Source organism: Megascapheus bottae, chromosome 1 (genome assembly GCF_031878675.1).
Source record: "Megascapheus bottae isolate mThoBot1 chromosome 1, mThoBot2.hap1, whole genome shotgun sequence".
NCBI lineage: Eukaryota > Metazoa > Chordata > Mammalia > Rodentia > Geomyidae > Megascapheus > Megascapheus bottae.
The window spans coordinates 62,552,920-62,569,018 of NC_143509.1; the positions used below are offsets into that span (position 1 = coordinate 62,552,920).

At 35.5% G+C, this 16,099-nt stretch overlaps 1 protein-coding gene across 2 annotated transcripts in view; it reads left to right on the plus strand.

Annotated features, from left to right (window-relative positions):
* The window catches only part of Lsamp (limbic system associated membrane protein), a 623,669-nt gene that overhangs the window by 326,061 nt on the left and 281,509 nt on the right, over window positions 1–16,099 (plus strand). For both annotated transcript variants that reach the window (XM_090346000.1, XM_090346010.1), the window contains exon 2: window positions 6,311–6,543. In XM_090346000.1, coding sequence (XP_090202126.1) covers window positions 6,311–6,543 — 233 coding nt within the window. The remainder of the gene's footprint in view (window positions 1–6,310; window positions 6,544–16,099) is intronic.

Below are 16,099 nucleotides of genomic sequence, written 5' to 3' on the forward strand. Positions count from 1 at the left end.
ATAACCCCTAGTGTTTTTAATTTTTTATTTTTAAACAGAAACGGGTTAAAATGCCCTATGCTGGTCTTGAACTTGCATGCCTCAACCTCGTAATTAACTGGGATTATAGGCATGTGCCAACTACTGTGACTAGCTTCTATAACTTTTTAAAAATACTTAATAAGTACAAGCAAAGTGTCTCATGAACTTTCTTATAGTTCAGAGACTGCTGGTTGCAACTATGTGCCTGTGCATACTACTTATAATAAACCTACTTATAATAAAACACCATTGCACTGTACACATTTACCCTGTAATGCTAGATATTTAATTGAAGCTATCTAGACCTAATTGAAAGTATGTAATTCTTTGCTTTGTCAACATTTTGCACGGAATGCATTGTTTCTGTGGAGTCTGTAATGTGTATTATAGTATGATTAGCAACATATTGGTCTCTATCTACTAGATATCAATAGATTTACGTCCTTCCCAAATTGGCTCCAAAGGAGGGGATGAGGTTGGGGTGGGAAGACTTACATATTATCAATGTCCATTAAGGTTACAAATTATTTCCACTTAAAATCTGTGTCTGTTTGTTCTTTCTTAAATTAAAAAAGAAAAAAGTCATCCAGTTAAATTGTCCCCAGGGAAAATAGGTTGTATTGTAGATAACTATCAAATCAAATATGCTTATTTTATTTTATTTATTTTAGCAATTATTCTTTAAAGAAATGTGAGATTTGGACTGAGGAGATAGCTCAGTGGGAAAGCACTCTTGTCTGGCTTACCTGAGGCCCTGGGTTTGATTTCAATCACACAAAACATAAAAACTGGAAAAGCATATATTAAGATACATTTAGATAAGCACTACTGCTAAGGTAGTGATTTTTTAACTGATAATCATCGTTAAATATGAAGATATATCTGAAGGATATGTATCATTTACATTATGGATATCATTTCATTATGTTAGCAAATTATTAGTACATACTGAATTGAGCATTTCGCATCTGTGTCTAATTGTAATTCATTATTTTCAGAGCATAACCTTATGCTTTGTCTAGGTTAAGGAGATTTATCAGTATACCTGTTCATATCAGTGTGCATAATATGTCTTATATTGACAGAAATCCAATGTTTGAGAGATTTATGAGTGCATTGATTTTCCTGTCGCTTGTGTAGATTCACATATACTGAATGAGTTTTCTAATCTCTGTTGTTACTACTATTGTTGCTGTTGTTGTTATTGTTTGCTTGTGTTGCCAATACTGGGGCTTGATCCTAGGCTGGGCACTGTCCCTTCATTTCCTTTGTACAAGTTAGCTCTACCACTTGAGCCACAGTGCCACCTCTGACTTTTTTTCAGTAGTTTATTAGACAGAAGAGTTACATGGACTTTCCTGACTGGCTTCAAACTGTGATCCTCAGATCTTAGTCTCCTGAGTAGGTAGGATTATGGGTATGAGCCACCTGTGTTCAGCAGCGTTCTTATTATTTAATGCTGATTTTAAAAAATCAATTTCTGGTTAAAATAGGTAACTCATCTGATAAATAAGAGTTCATGGTTAAAGTGGATCACCTACTAAATATTTATGTAATGCTTTGTATTTGTTCTTATCATTTTCTTTATAAGCAATATATCTTACTTGGTTCCCAGACATAACCTTTCTTTATAGTGGAAATAAGGAGTATATTTTTCTCCTTTTTACTTTCCTTTTTTATATTACATTTAACATTTCTCTTTAAGTTACAGTGATTTTTTAGGAAATGTTAAATTATTACACACTTATTCTTCACCCGTTAAATAATTAACAAACATTTGAGGGATGGTCTAAAGAGCAAGTTGTTAAATTAAATTCAGTCTATCTATTCCACACTTCAGCAAGCAGCTACTGAGCAGACGATGTTTATACTGAGAGGCTCAATGCAGACTCTACAGGTGAATTACAAGAAGTCTTTGATGCAAATCACTGAAAGGTAACATACAGAATGATGAAGTCACAGGATGGAGCCCAGTAAAGGGGTGAAACACTGATATGACAAGATTTCACAGTGACTCTGCTGTGCCTCTAGGCCCCTACAGTGCCTGAAATACATCCAACCCACATGTGGAAAGGCATTCTTGTATCTTGTTTGTGGCATGAGGGTCCATTCTTTTGTGGATGCTGTCTTTACTAAATCCCAGAAGTTACATACACCATAAACTCCTTGAGAAAATAGGCTATTGAATGAAATAAATGTATACCTAACCCATTTAAAAATACACTGTTATATTTCTGCCATAGCCTCAATCTGATTACTAAGATGAAGTCATTAAGTGTACAGTTTTGAACAGTACTGTCCAGTACTGAAGCAAAATGTTAGGTGGTCAATAATTCATTTGTATCCTAGTACATTGTCATGACTCTACAATTGACTTTTACTCTACAGCCTGCCTATTATGTGGTTAACTCAACTTCCTAGGATATTTTCTGCCTAATCAGTGAATGCTGGAAGCCAGGATTTGTGTCAACCAACATTCTTATTTCTGTATAGACAGGTGGTCTGTAGTCTCTCTTAGTGACCAACTGATTGCTTTCCTTTATTAAAAGTAGCCATGTGCAAAATAAGGGTATTGTTTTGGATTTTAGCTTTTCTCCTGTGTTTGTTATTTACAGTTAAAATTTTTTGTTTTTTAAATTTAATTTTATTATCAAGATGAAATACAGAGGGGTTATAGTTAGATACATTAGGGAGTGAGTACATTTCTTGTCAAACATTGTTACCTCTCCTACATTTAAAATTGAGAATTTTTTTTAAAGTTCTAAAACTAAATTATATTTTTCACTTATTTTGATTAGGAAAATTTCAGCTGCATTGTTAACACAATTATTTCCCACCATTTAGGTTTTAGTACATTTACTTGGGAAATTTGATCAAATAAAGAAGAAAGATATAGACATGCAATTTCCTTTTTTTTTTAACAACTCTGTACTATACTCTGGTTCTTGGAATTTAGCTAACGCTCTGAGTTAATAAATGTGTGTGGGTGTTCTAATATACCTTTCATTTGTTTGTAAGTAAAAGATAAATTTACTAAGCAAATAAGAAGGAGACCTGAACTAAAAGCAAGATGTTATATAGATTGTCAAGACAAAGTTTCCACATAAAGCATTGTTTTAGTAAATGCATTTTTATGGGTCTAGCAATTTTGCTGAAATAGTCAATTTCTTCTTTAGGTAAGATAGATGTGAATATGATCGGAGAATAATTAGGAATAATGTGTGTGTGATTTTAACTTTTCCGTGGATAAAAATTGCAAGAATACCAAAGGATCCTAAAGACCTGACTTAGCATTTCTATCTTACGCTGATCAGAAAATTTCCCAATTTATCTTTGAATTATTTAAAGCCTGGAATGGGGGCAGGGAATATAGACAGCCAGATGTCCCTTCCGTGTCTGCCTTGTGTGACCTTATTAGTTCATATCACAACATGTGCACCAAGGGTCTGTTTTATTCTAGTATAGATTTCTGGAAATAACTTGTAGATCATACCTGCACAATATTTATAATATGTTTGTTGGTTTGTTTTCAAACTGGATACATTAGCACCACATTTTAGCCAAAGGAGCATTCAGAGTAGTTCTTTGTGATGTAGCAAGTCTGCCCATCGCTGTGTTAAATTGTTCAGGTGAGACAGTTGGAAAGGGAAAAAAAAAATGTTCAGTGCTCCAAGGTGAACAAGTACCTGGAAGGGAAGCAGCAAGAGAAAGAAAGAAAGACATAAAGATATCATCTCAGAAATCAAATCAAAGAATATTTCATCTCGAAGGATAAAGGTCCCTAGTCCATTTCCCAAGCTATTTTTATTATCCAGCCTGAAAGTAATAGGAAAGCAGTAAACTTTATACATAATTAGGGATAAGTAAGTAAGTTTCTTCTATATCACAAAAAGCGTCATTCTGATAGAAAAGTGACCCTGAGCTAAACAGGCTCTTAAGCTACCATCTTGAGCCAACTAGCCACTTATCTTGGTCTGCAAAAAGAGTTAGGGAGCCACGCTGAGAATAAACAGTTAAGCTAACATTTATGAATAAACTCATCTTGGTTTTAGAGAAGGATCAGGGTTAGTGGCTGGGGTCACTCTTTTCCCATGCATTCCTCTGCTCTCTGCCTATGTGACCCTTCCACTTAGACCTGGTGGTTTTGCTTGTAGCTAAGGGTGCCTTCAGCCTTGATTAGGGAGATTAGTGATCCCAAATAGAAAAGCATTAGTAGATTTACATAGATATATTTTCATCCCTCCTAGTACAAAACAGAGCAAATCCATTCTCTATGTTAACCCCACAGATGGGAAATAGCAGTTCTGCAGACTGCATAAGGCTTTTGAAATCATTTGACATATGATGGAACAGAAGCTTACCTTTCTGGCCTCTGCCATCTGTCTATACTGACAATTCTGTATGACCTGCAAATGGCATTATAAATATCCAAATGACCCTTGACAGCAAAAAAGGGTAGAAAAAGATTCCCCACCATGGAAGAAGGCAGAAAATAGCCTATTAATTAGTTCTAAATTACTCTAAGTTGAATGGTGCTATGCACCACCAAGGACAGAGAAATGATGCCACAAAATTCTAGAAAAGAGACATGTCAAGTCCAAAAAGAGAAGCCAGCATTCACACAAAAATGTTTCCTTCCAGTGGAACTCTAGATTGTCAGACGTAAGAAAGATTTCCAGTAAGGTCCACATAAAGGCAGAGAAATGGGAAATGGAGATGCTTTCTGATCATTAAATCTGATTATACATATGAAAATAAATAGGTAAAGAAGAAAGAGGAAAACCTGTATGTCTTGGTACTCATTTAACCAAAGTCAAGTTTTTGCTCAAAATAAAACATAAAAATTACTGAGTAACAATGAGACCAAGAGTCTTTGTATGACATTTTTGTGCTCATTTATGAGAGATACAAGTTAGAAATGCATCCATGTGTATTCTGCCTATGAATTATGTGTCTTTTTCTACCTATTGCTTTCTGTTTGTTTTGTGCCACTGGTGCAGCTTGAACTTAGGACTTAGGTGCTATACCTGAACTATTTTGCTGAAGGCCAGTACTTTAACCACTTGAAACTCTGTTCTGGTGATTAGAGTCTCATGGTCTTTTCAGCCTGGTTTAAAAACCATGATCCTCAGGGCTTACCTTTTTGAGTAGCTAGGATTACAGGTGTGAACCACCAGCACTGGGCTCTGTTCCTGCATTTAACCCAAAAGAGATGATAGACTTGACACCATAAAGTAGATATGGTATTTTACATTGTTCTGATATCCATGGTTTTGCTTTTTCTGCTCTTCTTACACCAGAGTTTTAAATGGCTGATTCTGCAGTCGTGGACATGTCTGGGACTATCTTTCTCTAGGGAAGACTTAAGTCTTACCATAGGGATGCAATGAGAAAGTGGCTCTTGTATTCTTGATTTTTTTTCATTGCTGGATTTTTGCTTTGGCTGGAAAATGTAAGGATATAACCTCATTTGCCAGGTGGCATTTACCCCTTCAATACTAACATATTTTCTTTGCTCCTTTCTTTTTCTAAGCTTCATTTAAGTTTCTAGGAGGTTTATCTTTGACCTTCATTGTAATGGAAAGTGAAAAACATTTCCCTTCATCTCCTATGAAAGATGCATTTGTACAATGTGGCCCCAAATGCTAGTAGCCAGATATCTTGCTCGACCTGGTACCCTCTGCAGCTGGAGTGAGCCTTAAGCTCATGATGTTTGCTTTGATTTACTTGATACATCTATCCTCTTACCCTCAGGATTGCTTACAAATTTCTCATTCCAGTCTTCTAAGGCTCACAAGTGAACTCTGAAATCTACACTAATTCCTACATCAGTGAAACCAAACTTGAACCTACCACCAGGAAAGACTATAGGATATACACAGAGAATAACAAATACAGCTTGAGATGGAGTAAAGCCACCATAATATCAATTATATCTCTCTCAAAGCACTAAAGCAGATGGAGTTTTATCTGAATGACATTTCCCTAAACAATGAGAAGCTAATCCTGTGGGGAGTCAATATTCATTTAACTTTATTGGCCTGCATTTCTCATATCAGGTTGTTTATTGCTGAACAGAATCCAATATAATGACATTTGTCCACTGGATGGTAATTAGATCTTAAAGGAAACAGTGGAAATACTTAAGACTTGAAGAAATGTCATGGCAATGATTTGTGATGTGTATAATTATCTTTCTTGATTGGTCATGTGGAGTCCAATCATGCAGAGAAGGAGGGCAGATAGTTATGGCGAAGGTCCTAATATTATTATTGTTCTGCTCTGTCAGATGTGTTGTAGAAGACAAGAACTCGAAGGTGGCATGGTTGAACCGTTCTGGCATCATTTTTGCTGGACATGACAAGTGGTCTCTGGATCCCCGAGTTGAGCTGGAGAAACGCCATTCTCTGGAATACAGCCTCCGAATCCAGAAGGTGGATGTCTATGATGAGGGTTCCTATACATGCTCCGTTCAGACACAGCATGAACCCAAGACCTCCCAAGTTTACTTGATCGTGCAAGGTAAGAAAGATGTGGGATGGGAAGAGGTGAAAGGTGAATGAGAAAGGGACACGTGAAAGGGAAATGCAGATACGGAGAACAAATGTGACTTGCAAAAATATGATTTTTAAAGAATTCACAATAAATTATTGCATCTACATATTCTCCTTCTAGAAGTATCACATAGACTTAAACTAAGAATACAGAGAATATCCATGAGATGTAGAGGCAGTATCTTCATTTCTTTGGTAAGACTATTTTCTCCTAGACTAATAATTGAAACACAAGGAAAAGCCAAACAAGAGAATATAAAACACACATATAAAAACAGTGAGTGCTTAGAACACAAGGACTTCACTTTACTATACTACCAGGGAACCGATGCTTTGCTTACTTTAAGAAAGCTGGTCATTGAGCATCTGTGGCTCACGCCTGTAATCCCAGCTACTCAGGAGGCTGAGATCTGAAGATTGTGGTTCAAAGACAGCCTGGGCAGAAAAGTCCCTGTGAAAGAGACTCTTATCTCCAATTAAACTAAAAAACTAGAACTGGTGGTGTAGCTCAGAATGGTAGAATGCTAGCCTTGAGTAAAGATCTCAAGGACAGTGCTGAAGCCTGAGTTCAAGCCCCATGACTGACAAAAAGAAAAGAAAAGCTTGCCACTGCACAAGATAATATACACTTGTAAGCCCAACAACCCAGAACAGAGACAGGAGACACAAACTGAGACTAACCAGTACAAAATTTGTGAGCTAGTTTCAGAAAATTAAATATATACAGAGGGACGAGAGGCATGTTTCCAGTGCTGGAAGTTGCCTGGGCTTTAGGTTAAATCCAAGTTCGTTTTTCTCTATGTTTGCCCTAAAAATTCTCATTAATTATCTATTTTTATGGTAGTAAATTCTTTTGAAATGCATTGCATTTTCTAGAGGCCTTAGCACCATCTCATCCATTCAGATTTCTCTGTAAAATTTTATCTCATCTTGAGTAGCAAGTTACTTGTGAGCAAGACTAATGACAAAGATCTACAAGCCGCCGGGAACAATTGGCTTCTAGATTGGAGTTTTCAAAGGTATATCTGAGCCATGGTTTTATTGAATGAAGATGACATACACCTGTCACAAGCTATAGCTCTCTTATGTCCTTTTCTCTGTAATTGCAGAATGAAAACAAAGTCAACCAAATACATGGTTTTATTGCTAAAGAAGTCAAACCACCAACAGTTTTAATCCATCTGTGAGGGGATATTCAAATATTAACAAATACTAGGTCTCTTCATATGGTCTGATTTCCAATTTTATATAAATTATTGTAAATTAGGCATGGCTCTAGGGGTGCTGTCTTGATTCCAGTGTAGTCAGTGGTGTGGTATAGTTTGACTATAGCTTTTATTCATGTGTTATGGAATTGATTATAGCATTTTAATTTTCATTTTCGCATGTCCTCTGATTAATAGACTGAAACTGGAATAAAATACATGAAAGAATTTATCATGGAAGAGTGGTTTAGTCAAGTGACCTCTATCTTGGCACATTTCCAATGGCTGACAGGTCATTTTATTCCTGGTTTAAAAACAACAACAACAACAATAACAAAAAAAAAAGCCATGTCTCCTGTTTTGCAAAGTTGCCATCACAGTCAAAGCACTTGCTTTCCTTGTAGTCTAGGGGTATACATCTGAGCTCTGTGACAAGAGACACTGGGTTTCATATCTCAGGAAACTCATTTTATGTGTAAGTATCACTACAGATATGTGAATGCGCCAGTGGGTGAACATGCTAGTGATTTCAAAACAAAAAGTGCACGGGAGCATACTACTAACTCAGCGCAAAAGGAGAATTTCTATGTGATTCACTGTCAGAGGGAGGAATGGATGCTGGCTTACTTAAGGCTCTAATGACCTTTATTGAGAATACATCATAATTTTTTTCTTTGACTTTTAAATTATTTCGTCAGTATATTTCTTCATAATGGATTGTGCTTTAAAAATCTTGCTCAAGATATTTCCACACAATTTTATTACTTTTACAGCTTTTATTGTCATTAAAAACCTAATAGAGAGCAAGCTTCATATTTTATGTTTCACTAAACCAATTGTAATAGGACAGCGAGTATTATAGCTCTTGGTTTGTACACAAGGAAACAAAGATCATTAAATTTAGTTGATTCCTCAAGGCTTCACGGAGTTTAAGGAACAGTTGAGGGATAAGTAGACCTAGGATTACATCTGAAATGTTTTTGCTATAACTTTAAGGGTGTTAAAAATTCATGTTGAAGTCTCAGCTTGGTTCTTCTCCATATTTTTTCCTTAGTTTTCTGTGTTCTTTTTAGCAACAAACATTGCCATTCCATGAGAATTCGAATAAAAACTCAGACTGTGCATACATTCAGGCCATGGCAGTGCAAGTGAAATCAAACTTCACAGTACTAAAGGATGAAAAATCACTGATGGTCAAATACTGTTTATTTACAATCTCATTTCATTCTAGTATTATTAATTCATAATGCTAACAATTTGCTCAGTCACATGCACACAGAAATATGTTAAAGTTTATAGATCAAATTACAGAAGGCCAAAGGGAAAAGGATAGATGAACAAAGAAAAGAAGAGAAGCGGTGGGGGGAGGGAGAGGGGAGAATGCAGTCATAATATTCAGTGCATACCATATGATTTCTTTTAATTGAAGGGAGTGGTTTGGTTGGGAGGCATTGAGGAGAGTGATGAAAGGGCTGACATCAATCAAGAGGTATTGCCTTCATAAACTGATTTGTTGAATGGTTAACTCTTTTATACAACTACTTGAAGATAATGAAAATACAGTTTGAAAAGATCAGAAATAAGAAGGTACTAGCTCAAGCTTCCCTGTGGATTTAGGACATGGTTTGAAATCTGTATCTTTTTGATTCAAAAGTTATTGTATTTCCTCACTTGAAAGAGGAACTGAGCAACTTGGGCTAAAATCCTAAGAGGGATAAAGAAAGGACTGTCAGCTCCTGGAGCCTGCCTTCCACAGGAACTTCTAGAGGAATGCATTCATGATATTTGATCTCTGGTACCAGATCAGTATATCACTAATTCAGCATGGTTATTGTCAGAGGATCTATCCATACACAACCACTGATTCTTTCCCAGTGCCTCAACTCTACATATAGGTTTGCTTTCTCATTTTCAGTCACATTGAAGTTTTCCTAGCCTCTCCAGAATACACGGCCTATTGTGTCCATCCTGCCTTAATCACCCTCCATATTTCCTGCAAACTCATTTTGACTAGTCAATAAATATTCTGCTCCTTTCCCTTAACTATGATGAGCCCCCCCCCTTAGTTCAAAGATGTGATGAGATAAGGAGAAAGAAGAAAGCTAGTTGAGAAAGCTAGTTGTACAGTCACATTGCCTTGCCTAGTGCAAATCTGTTTTCCTTCATGCTACCTGGGGAGGGGGGCAGGAAATGGCTAGGAAAACCAATGAATTTCCTTGGGCTCAGATTTTTCATAGTGAAAATTTAGATTAAAAACAAACCTTTGAAATCCTTCTTTATTTATTGTAAGGATTAAATTATGCCATCCCATCTCCTAATCTGCTTTCTGGAGGTCATGTGTTCTCTCTCACCAGTAGAAGAAGTCCTGCTGCTGCAGGACTTCACTGCAGTTCAATTCTATCCCAGGTAGCTGCTCTATATTCTGATCCATGTAGTTATCCTTGTAGTAGGCCAGGTCAATTTTAGATTTCTGACATGTGTTTCTTCAGCTGTTCTTTTCCTTAGGATCTACATTTTTTATTACTCCTTTAGGATTCTAGAAGGTTTTTATACCAACACAGCTTTTAAGTTTTTCATCTGTGTTTTCTTTAAGATGTTGAGTCAAAAATTGAGTTTATATATCAGCACCTGCCGGTTTGATAAATTTCAGATTTATAAAATCTGCCCAGAATTTCTGATTTAGCAGATCTGGGTGGTATCTGAGAATTTCTATTTGTAACAAATTCCTAAATGATCTGGATGCTCCTGGTGTACGGACAGTGATGTGAAAAATAATATCCCCCAAAGGACTGCATGCTTTGAAGATTATATGAGAAAGCAACACTGCATAATTCCAATGCACGTCAGTTATTTTGTACTCCCAAACAGTTCCAACAACATATCTTGCTGGATAGGAGATAAAGAGCAGATGGGATGAGGAGTATCTTAACATTGGCATCCTATTTTAAGCCTTTAAATGCTGCTTTTATTGCTTCTCTTTGTGAAAACTCTCTCCCTAAGCTGTCCATTTTCAGGTATCAAAGCAATGATGGTAAGCATACGGGCCTAGACATATAAAAAGTAATCTCAGTTTTATAAATGTCAGTGTTTAGAAATCCTTCGATTCCTCTCACAGCTTTTCTTCCCCCTTCTCCATGCACCCCTTAGGAGTATTTCACACTAACACACATACACACGTATGTATGCATGTATGCATACATGTACCCATATATATGTATATGTATTCCTAACACTTTAGACTTTTCAGTATCTTCTCTACTTTCTAGGGGTGATAATTATTTTTCACAGCAAAGTTTTAATCAGTTCTTACACACAAATAATATGAACTGATAAATATACAGTATAGTTCAATAACTACCTTCATCTAAATTACAGCTCCCCCACCTTCCTCATGCAATTCATGAGTTCATAGAGTTGCATCAAAAATACAAATCAATGGTAACCTTTGAGGTCACTGGTAATTACATGATAGTAAATATTCTGTCTGTGGATCTCAAGACCACACCACATAAGTTTACATTTTTCAATATTTAAGAAACAGAGGGTCCCTTATCTAAAGCTAAATTTGTGAGGAAATTCCTTTATAAGATACTTCATAGAATCCAAGGTCAGCATTTAGAAAAAAAAATCATCCTTAAAATCAGTAAAATAAACAGGCATGTATTAACTGCAACTTTTCTACCAATACCACCTTTATTTCCTCTTAAGGTGACCCTCCAATGATTTATTGGTCTTCCTAGTCATGTGACCTATGTAAGCACACGTTTTAAGACAATGTGCCTTTATGTGAAATCCTGCAGAACACTCAACATTTTAGTTCATTATTCTTGCTGAAATGCTTCAGAATCACATCCAGACAATTCAATCTGAAACTCTGGGGTGGGTCAAAACTTTCAGTTGCTTTATGCTCTAGAAGTGATTCAGATGTGCACACACACAAAAAAATATCAAGAACTATTATTCCATAGGTCTAGACATCAATGAGGGGTATTTGTGCTGCCTACCTGTTTATTTTCCCATATGACAGTGCATCAAATTATATCTAAAACTCTACAGAAGAGGTACTAGAGGGGCTGGGAGTTTGGCCTAGTGGTTAAAGTACTTGCCTAGCATGCATGAAGACCTGGGTTCGATTCCTCGGTACCACATACATAGAAAAAAGCCGGAAGTGGTGCTGAGGCTCAAGTGGTAGAGCTCTAGCCTTGAGAAAGTCCAAGGACAGTGCTCAGACCCTGAGCTCAAGCCCAGGACTGGCAAAAAAAAAAAAAAAAGAAAAGGTACTAGAGTATTGTTATAGCAAACTCTAAAAATATTTTTCATGTGAATTCATGGCATATAGTTATTAACCAGGATACTTAAGTCCTGGGAGTAATTATCTCCCAAACAGCCATTTCTTTACAATGGTCACGTACACATGAATATAAAGGACATCTCATAAATAGTTTGTAGGAATGTATATATGTATTCATGTATAAATGTATGTATGTTTGACAAATGCATGAATACATGCCACTTCTGGGGCTTGAACTTATGGCCTGGGAAATGTCTGTTAACTTTATCACTGGAGGTTAATGATCTACCACTTGAGCCACAGCTCCATTTCTACCTTTTATTGGCTAATGAGAGTTAAGAGTCTCACAGACTTTCCTGTTCAGGCTAGTTTTGAACCTCAGTTGTCGGATTTCAGCCTTTTGAGTAGCCAGAATTACAATCAGGAGCCACCAGTTCCCTATATGGATGGAATTCTTAGTTATTTAGCATCCATTGTAACTTTTTTAGTTCCTAGGTTAGTATTAGATTAGTGTGATCATGTCGAGGTTGGGACTTTTTTGTCTTTGGTGTTCTATTTTCATTAATATTGCCTAACCAGCCAGTCACTGGTGGCTCATTCCTTCAATCCTAGCTACTCAGGAGGCTGAGATCAGAGGATCATGGTTCAAAGCAAGCTTAGTCGGTTAAGTCTATGAAATTCTTAACACCCAATCCTATCTCCAATAAATCACAGAAAAATCTGGTAGTGGCACTATGGCTCAAGTAATAGAATGCTAGCGTTGAGCTGAAGGAACTCAGGGACTGCACCCAAGCTCAGAGTTCAAGCTGCAGAACACACACACACACAAACAAATACACACACACACACACACACACACACACACACATTATAGCATAATTTAAAGATAGTACAGTTGGTGATTTTTTACAATTAACATTGTAGAGTTTCATTGTATTTAAAAGGATTCTTACATTTTACTATTATATTAAGTAGAAACCAGAAAATTTCTATACACTGTGATTCAAATCACATACTTGTCTGGTGGAAATACATACATTAGTTTTCAGAATATTTATTGAATAATTACCTTAATTGTAAGAAATATGTTGAAATACCTTCTAAGACTAAAATGTTCTATTCCTATTCTTAAAAACCCACATACAATTTTTAAAATTTTTATTTTATTTTAAAAGAGATGTAAAGAGGGGTTGCAGTTACATAAGAAAAGTAATGAGTATATTTCCTGTGAAATGTAAAAAGGCACATTTCTTTTACCACATGAATGCTATAATGTTCATTGATACATAGTTATTGTGTCTATAGATAATAATTCCAAACACAAATGTGAGGAAAAGAAGCAACACTTTTCCATGAAGAATGTCTGGAATTTACTCTTTCTTAGACTTAAATTCTAGAAGCCATTTTACAATTATGTAGCATTCTTAATGCTTTTCAAAGCCTATTACCTAGAACTGTAAGTAGATACCATTTTCTGTCTGACCCTCTTTTTTTTTTTTTTTTTTCCAGTCTTGGGCTTGAGCTCAGGGCATGAACCCTGTCCTTGGACTTTCTCAAGGCTAGAGCTCTACCACTTGAGCCTCAGCACCACTTCCAGCTTTTTTCTTTGTATGTGGTACTGAGGAATTGAACCCGGGTCTTCGTGCATGCTGGGCAAGCACTCTACCACTAGGCCAAACTCCTGGCCCCATCTGACCCTCTTTTCTTCTGCTCCTTCCTCTTTTCATCCCTCCCATCTCATTTTTCTTCCCTTTCTTAATACACATTATGTTTCTTTGATTATTTTGTCAACCTTAATAATTTGCCAACAGAACTTACTAAAGAAATTTTGATAGCCCACTGTAATTGAATTTACCTTGTAACGCTTCTCATTTTCAGGGATCCTAATAAAAGAAGAATTTAAAATGTCCATTGGTTAGATTTGCATTTGAGGGTTAATTCTGTTGATTATTGGGACTCTTAATGATCATCTAGCATTATAACTTAGGTTTTCTATGCTGAAAGGTATTAAATACCTTCCTCTTCAGTTTAATTTTCAGAGAATAGCCTCCTGATTGGCTGTTACGTTCAGTGGCGACTTAAGAGATATCACTGCTTACTTCAGCAATTCATGTAAAGAGATATTTGATGGGAGAAAATATTTGAGACTATTCTTTCATGCACTTTAAGCTTGATCTTCTTCTCATAGAAGGATTTCAGGGTTTATCCATGTATCTATCTCAGACATTCATAATAATTTACAATGATTTTTCTGTATTTTTCATAGAGCATCCTTAATTTATCACACTAAATGAATGCTTAACATTATTTGATCCCAAGTATATTTGGTCATTGGTCCTTTTTGAAGATAAGAGAGGAAATAAGTGAAGAGAGAGCAGGCTCCTGTTGTTTATAGACTTGTCACTAGATTTGTCTCAGTTAGGTAACTTAGCCTGCATGAAAATGAGGAAGTTGTATGAAACTTATGACAGTTCAGCTACTACTAAACATTCAATCATTTCACCAATAAAGATTTTAAGGTCTTATAATAAATATTTGGAGAATCATTAGGAAAATTAGATATTATATTTGTATCTATGAAATATCATAACTACATTCAGTCTGAGTAACAAATTAACATATGTGGCTACTCACAGATCTGCTGGGTTTTATACTGTTTGTCTTACCCATTAAATAAAGATTTTTATATCAAATTTCCTCTTAATGACTATTATTTATAGCATTTACTTTCTGTATGCTACCTAATAAAATTGACTAGAAAACTCTGAATTTAAATATTGAATAGCCCCCCAAACATTCAAATTTATTTAAAACACTGAAAAAGCTGTCACCATTAATCCAAGTTTTGTGATTTTTTTTCTCTAGATATTGTGGTTCTTCAGATTGAACCAAAGACCTCATGCATGCTAGACAAGTTCTCTAAACAGAGCTATATATTGAACAGTCTTAAAATTTAGTTTGAATAAGCTAATTAAAGAAAACACCATTATTTTATTATTTATTTTGTTTTTACTGAACAACCACCATGAAAATGAATATATCTCTTATAGACTTGGAAGAAAATTAAAAAGACAAAAGAATAAATAATGTCCCTATATAAAATAAGATTAACTCTCATAGCATGTAAAAGAAAATGCAACAGGAAGAATGCAGTCAAAATGATCAGTGCTTATTCTACAAAATTAGGAGCAATGAAGTGGGGTTGGAAGGTATGGTGGAGAAAGATGAAAGAGATGAAAAAGAAATGACATTAATCAAAATTCATTGTATTCTTGTTTTGTTAATATTTTTTGCCAGTCATGGGCCTTGAACTGGGGGCTTGGGCACTGTCCTTGGCATTTCTCAAGGTTAGCGCTCTACTACTTGAACCAGAGCACTACTTCTGCTTTTTTCTGTGTATATGGGACCAAGGAATTGATCCCAGGGCTTCATTCATGCTAGACACTCTACTACTAGGTCAGATTCATTATATTCATATACTACTTTGTTGAATGGCAACTCCTTTGTACTACTACTTAGATAAAAATGAAATTTAAAAAGAAGAAATTTAAATCTATGTATATAAATCTACAAATTAATAGAATTGGGAATATATTGAAACATAAAAGGAAAAAGATAAAACTTCAATACTAATGGTATATGAGAAGCAGATTCTAAGAGATCAACAAAGGAAATATGGAAACAATAAATAAAATATTTATTTTAAAATTTATCTAAGGATACAAATTGTTCATTTTTTTTAAAAAAAAAGAAGGTGCAGGGAAAGAATATAGATTACTAAAATCTCACTAATAATCATGGAACTCCAAGCAAAAGAGTAATAAATTTTTGTTATTTTTAAACTTCCCAGTAGCACTGGAAAGGGTTAATAATTTTAGGAAAGCCAGAACTGGCAAGTCAGTTGGAAAATTGTCACTTTTATGTCTCCCTGTTGAGAGTGTAAATTAATGGAAGCTTTCCCTGAGGTAAAATAGGCATGTCTATCAAAGTTTTAAAATATATTTCTATCATATGACCTAGTAATTCTG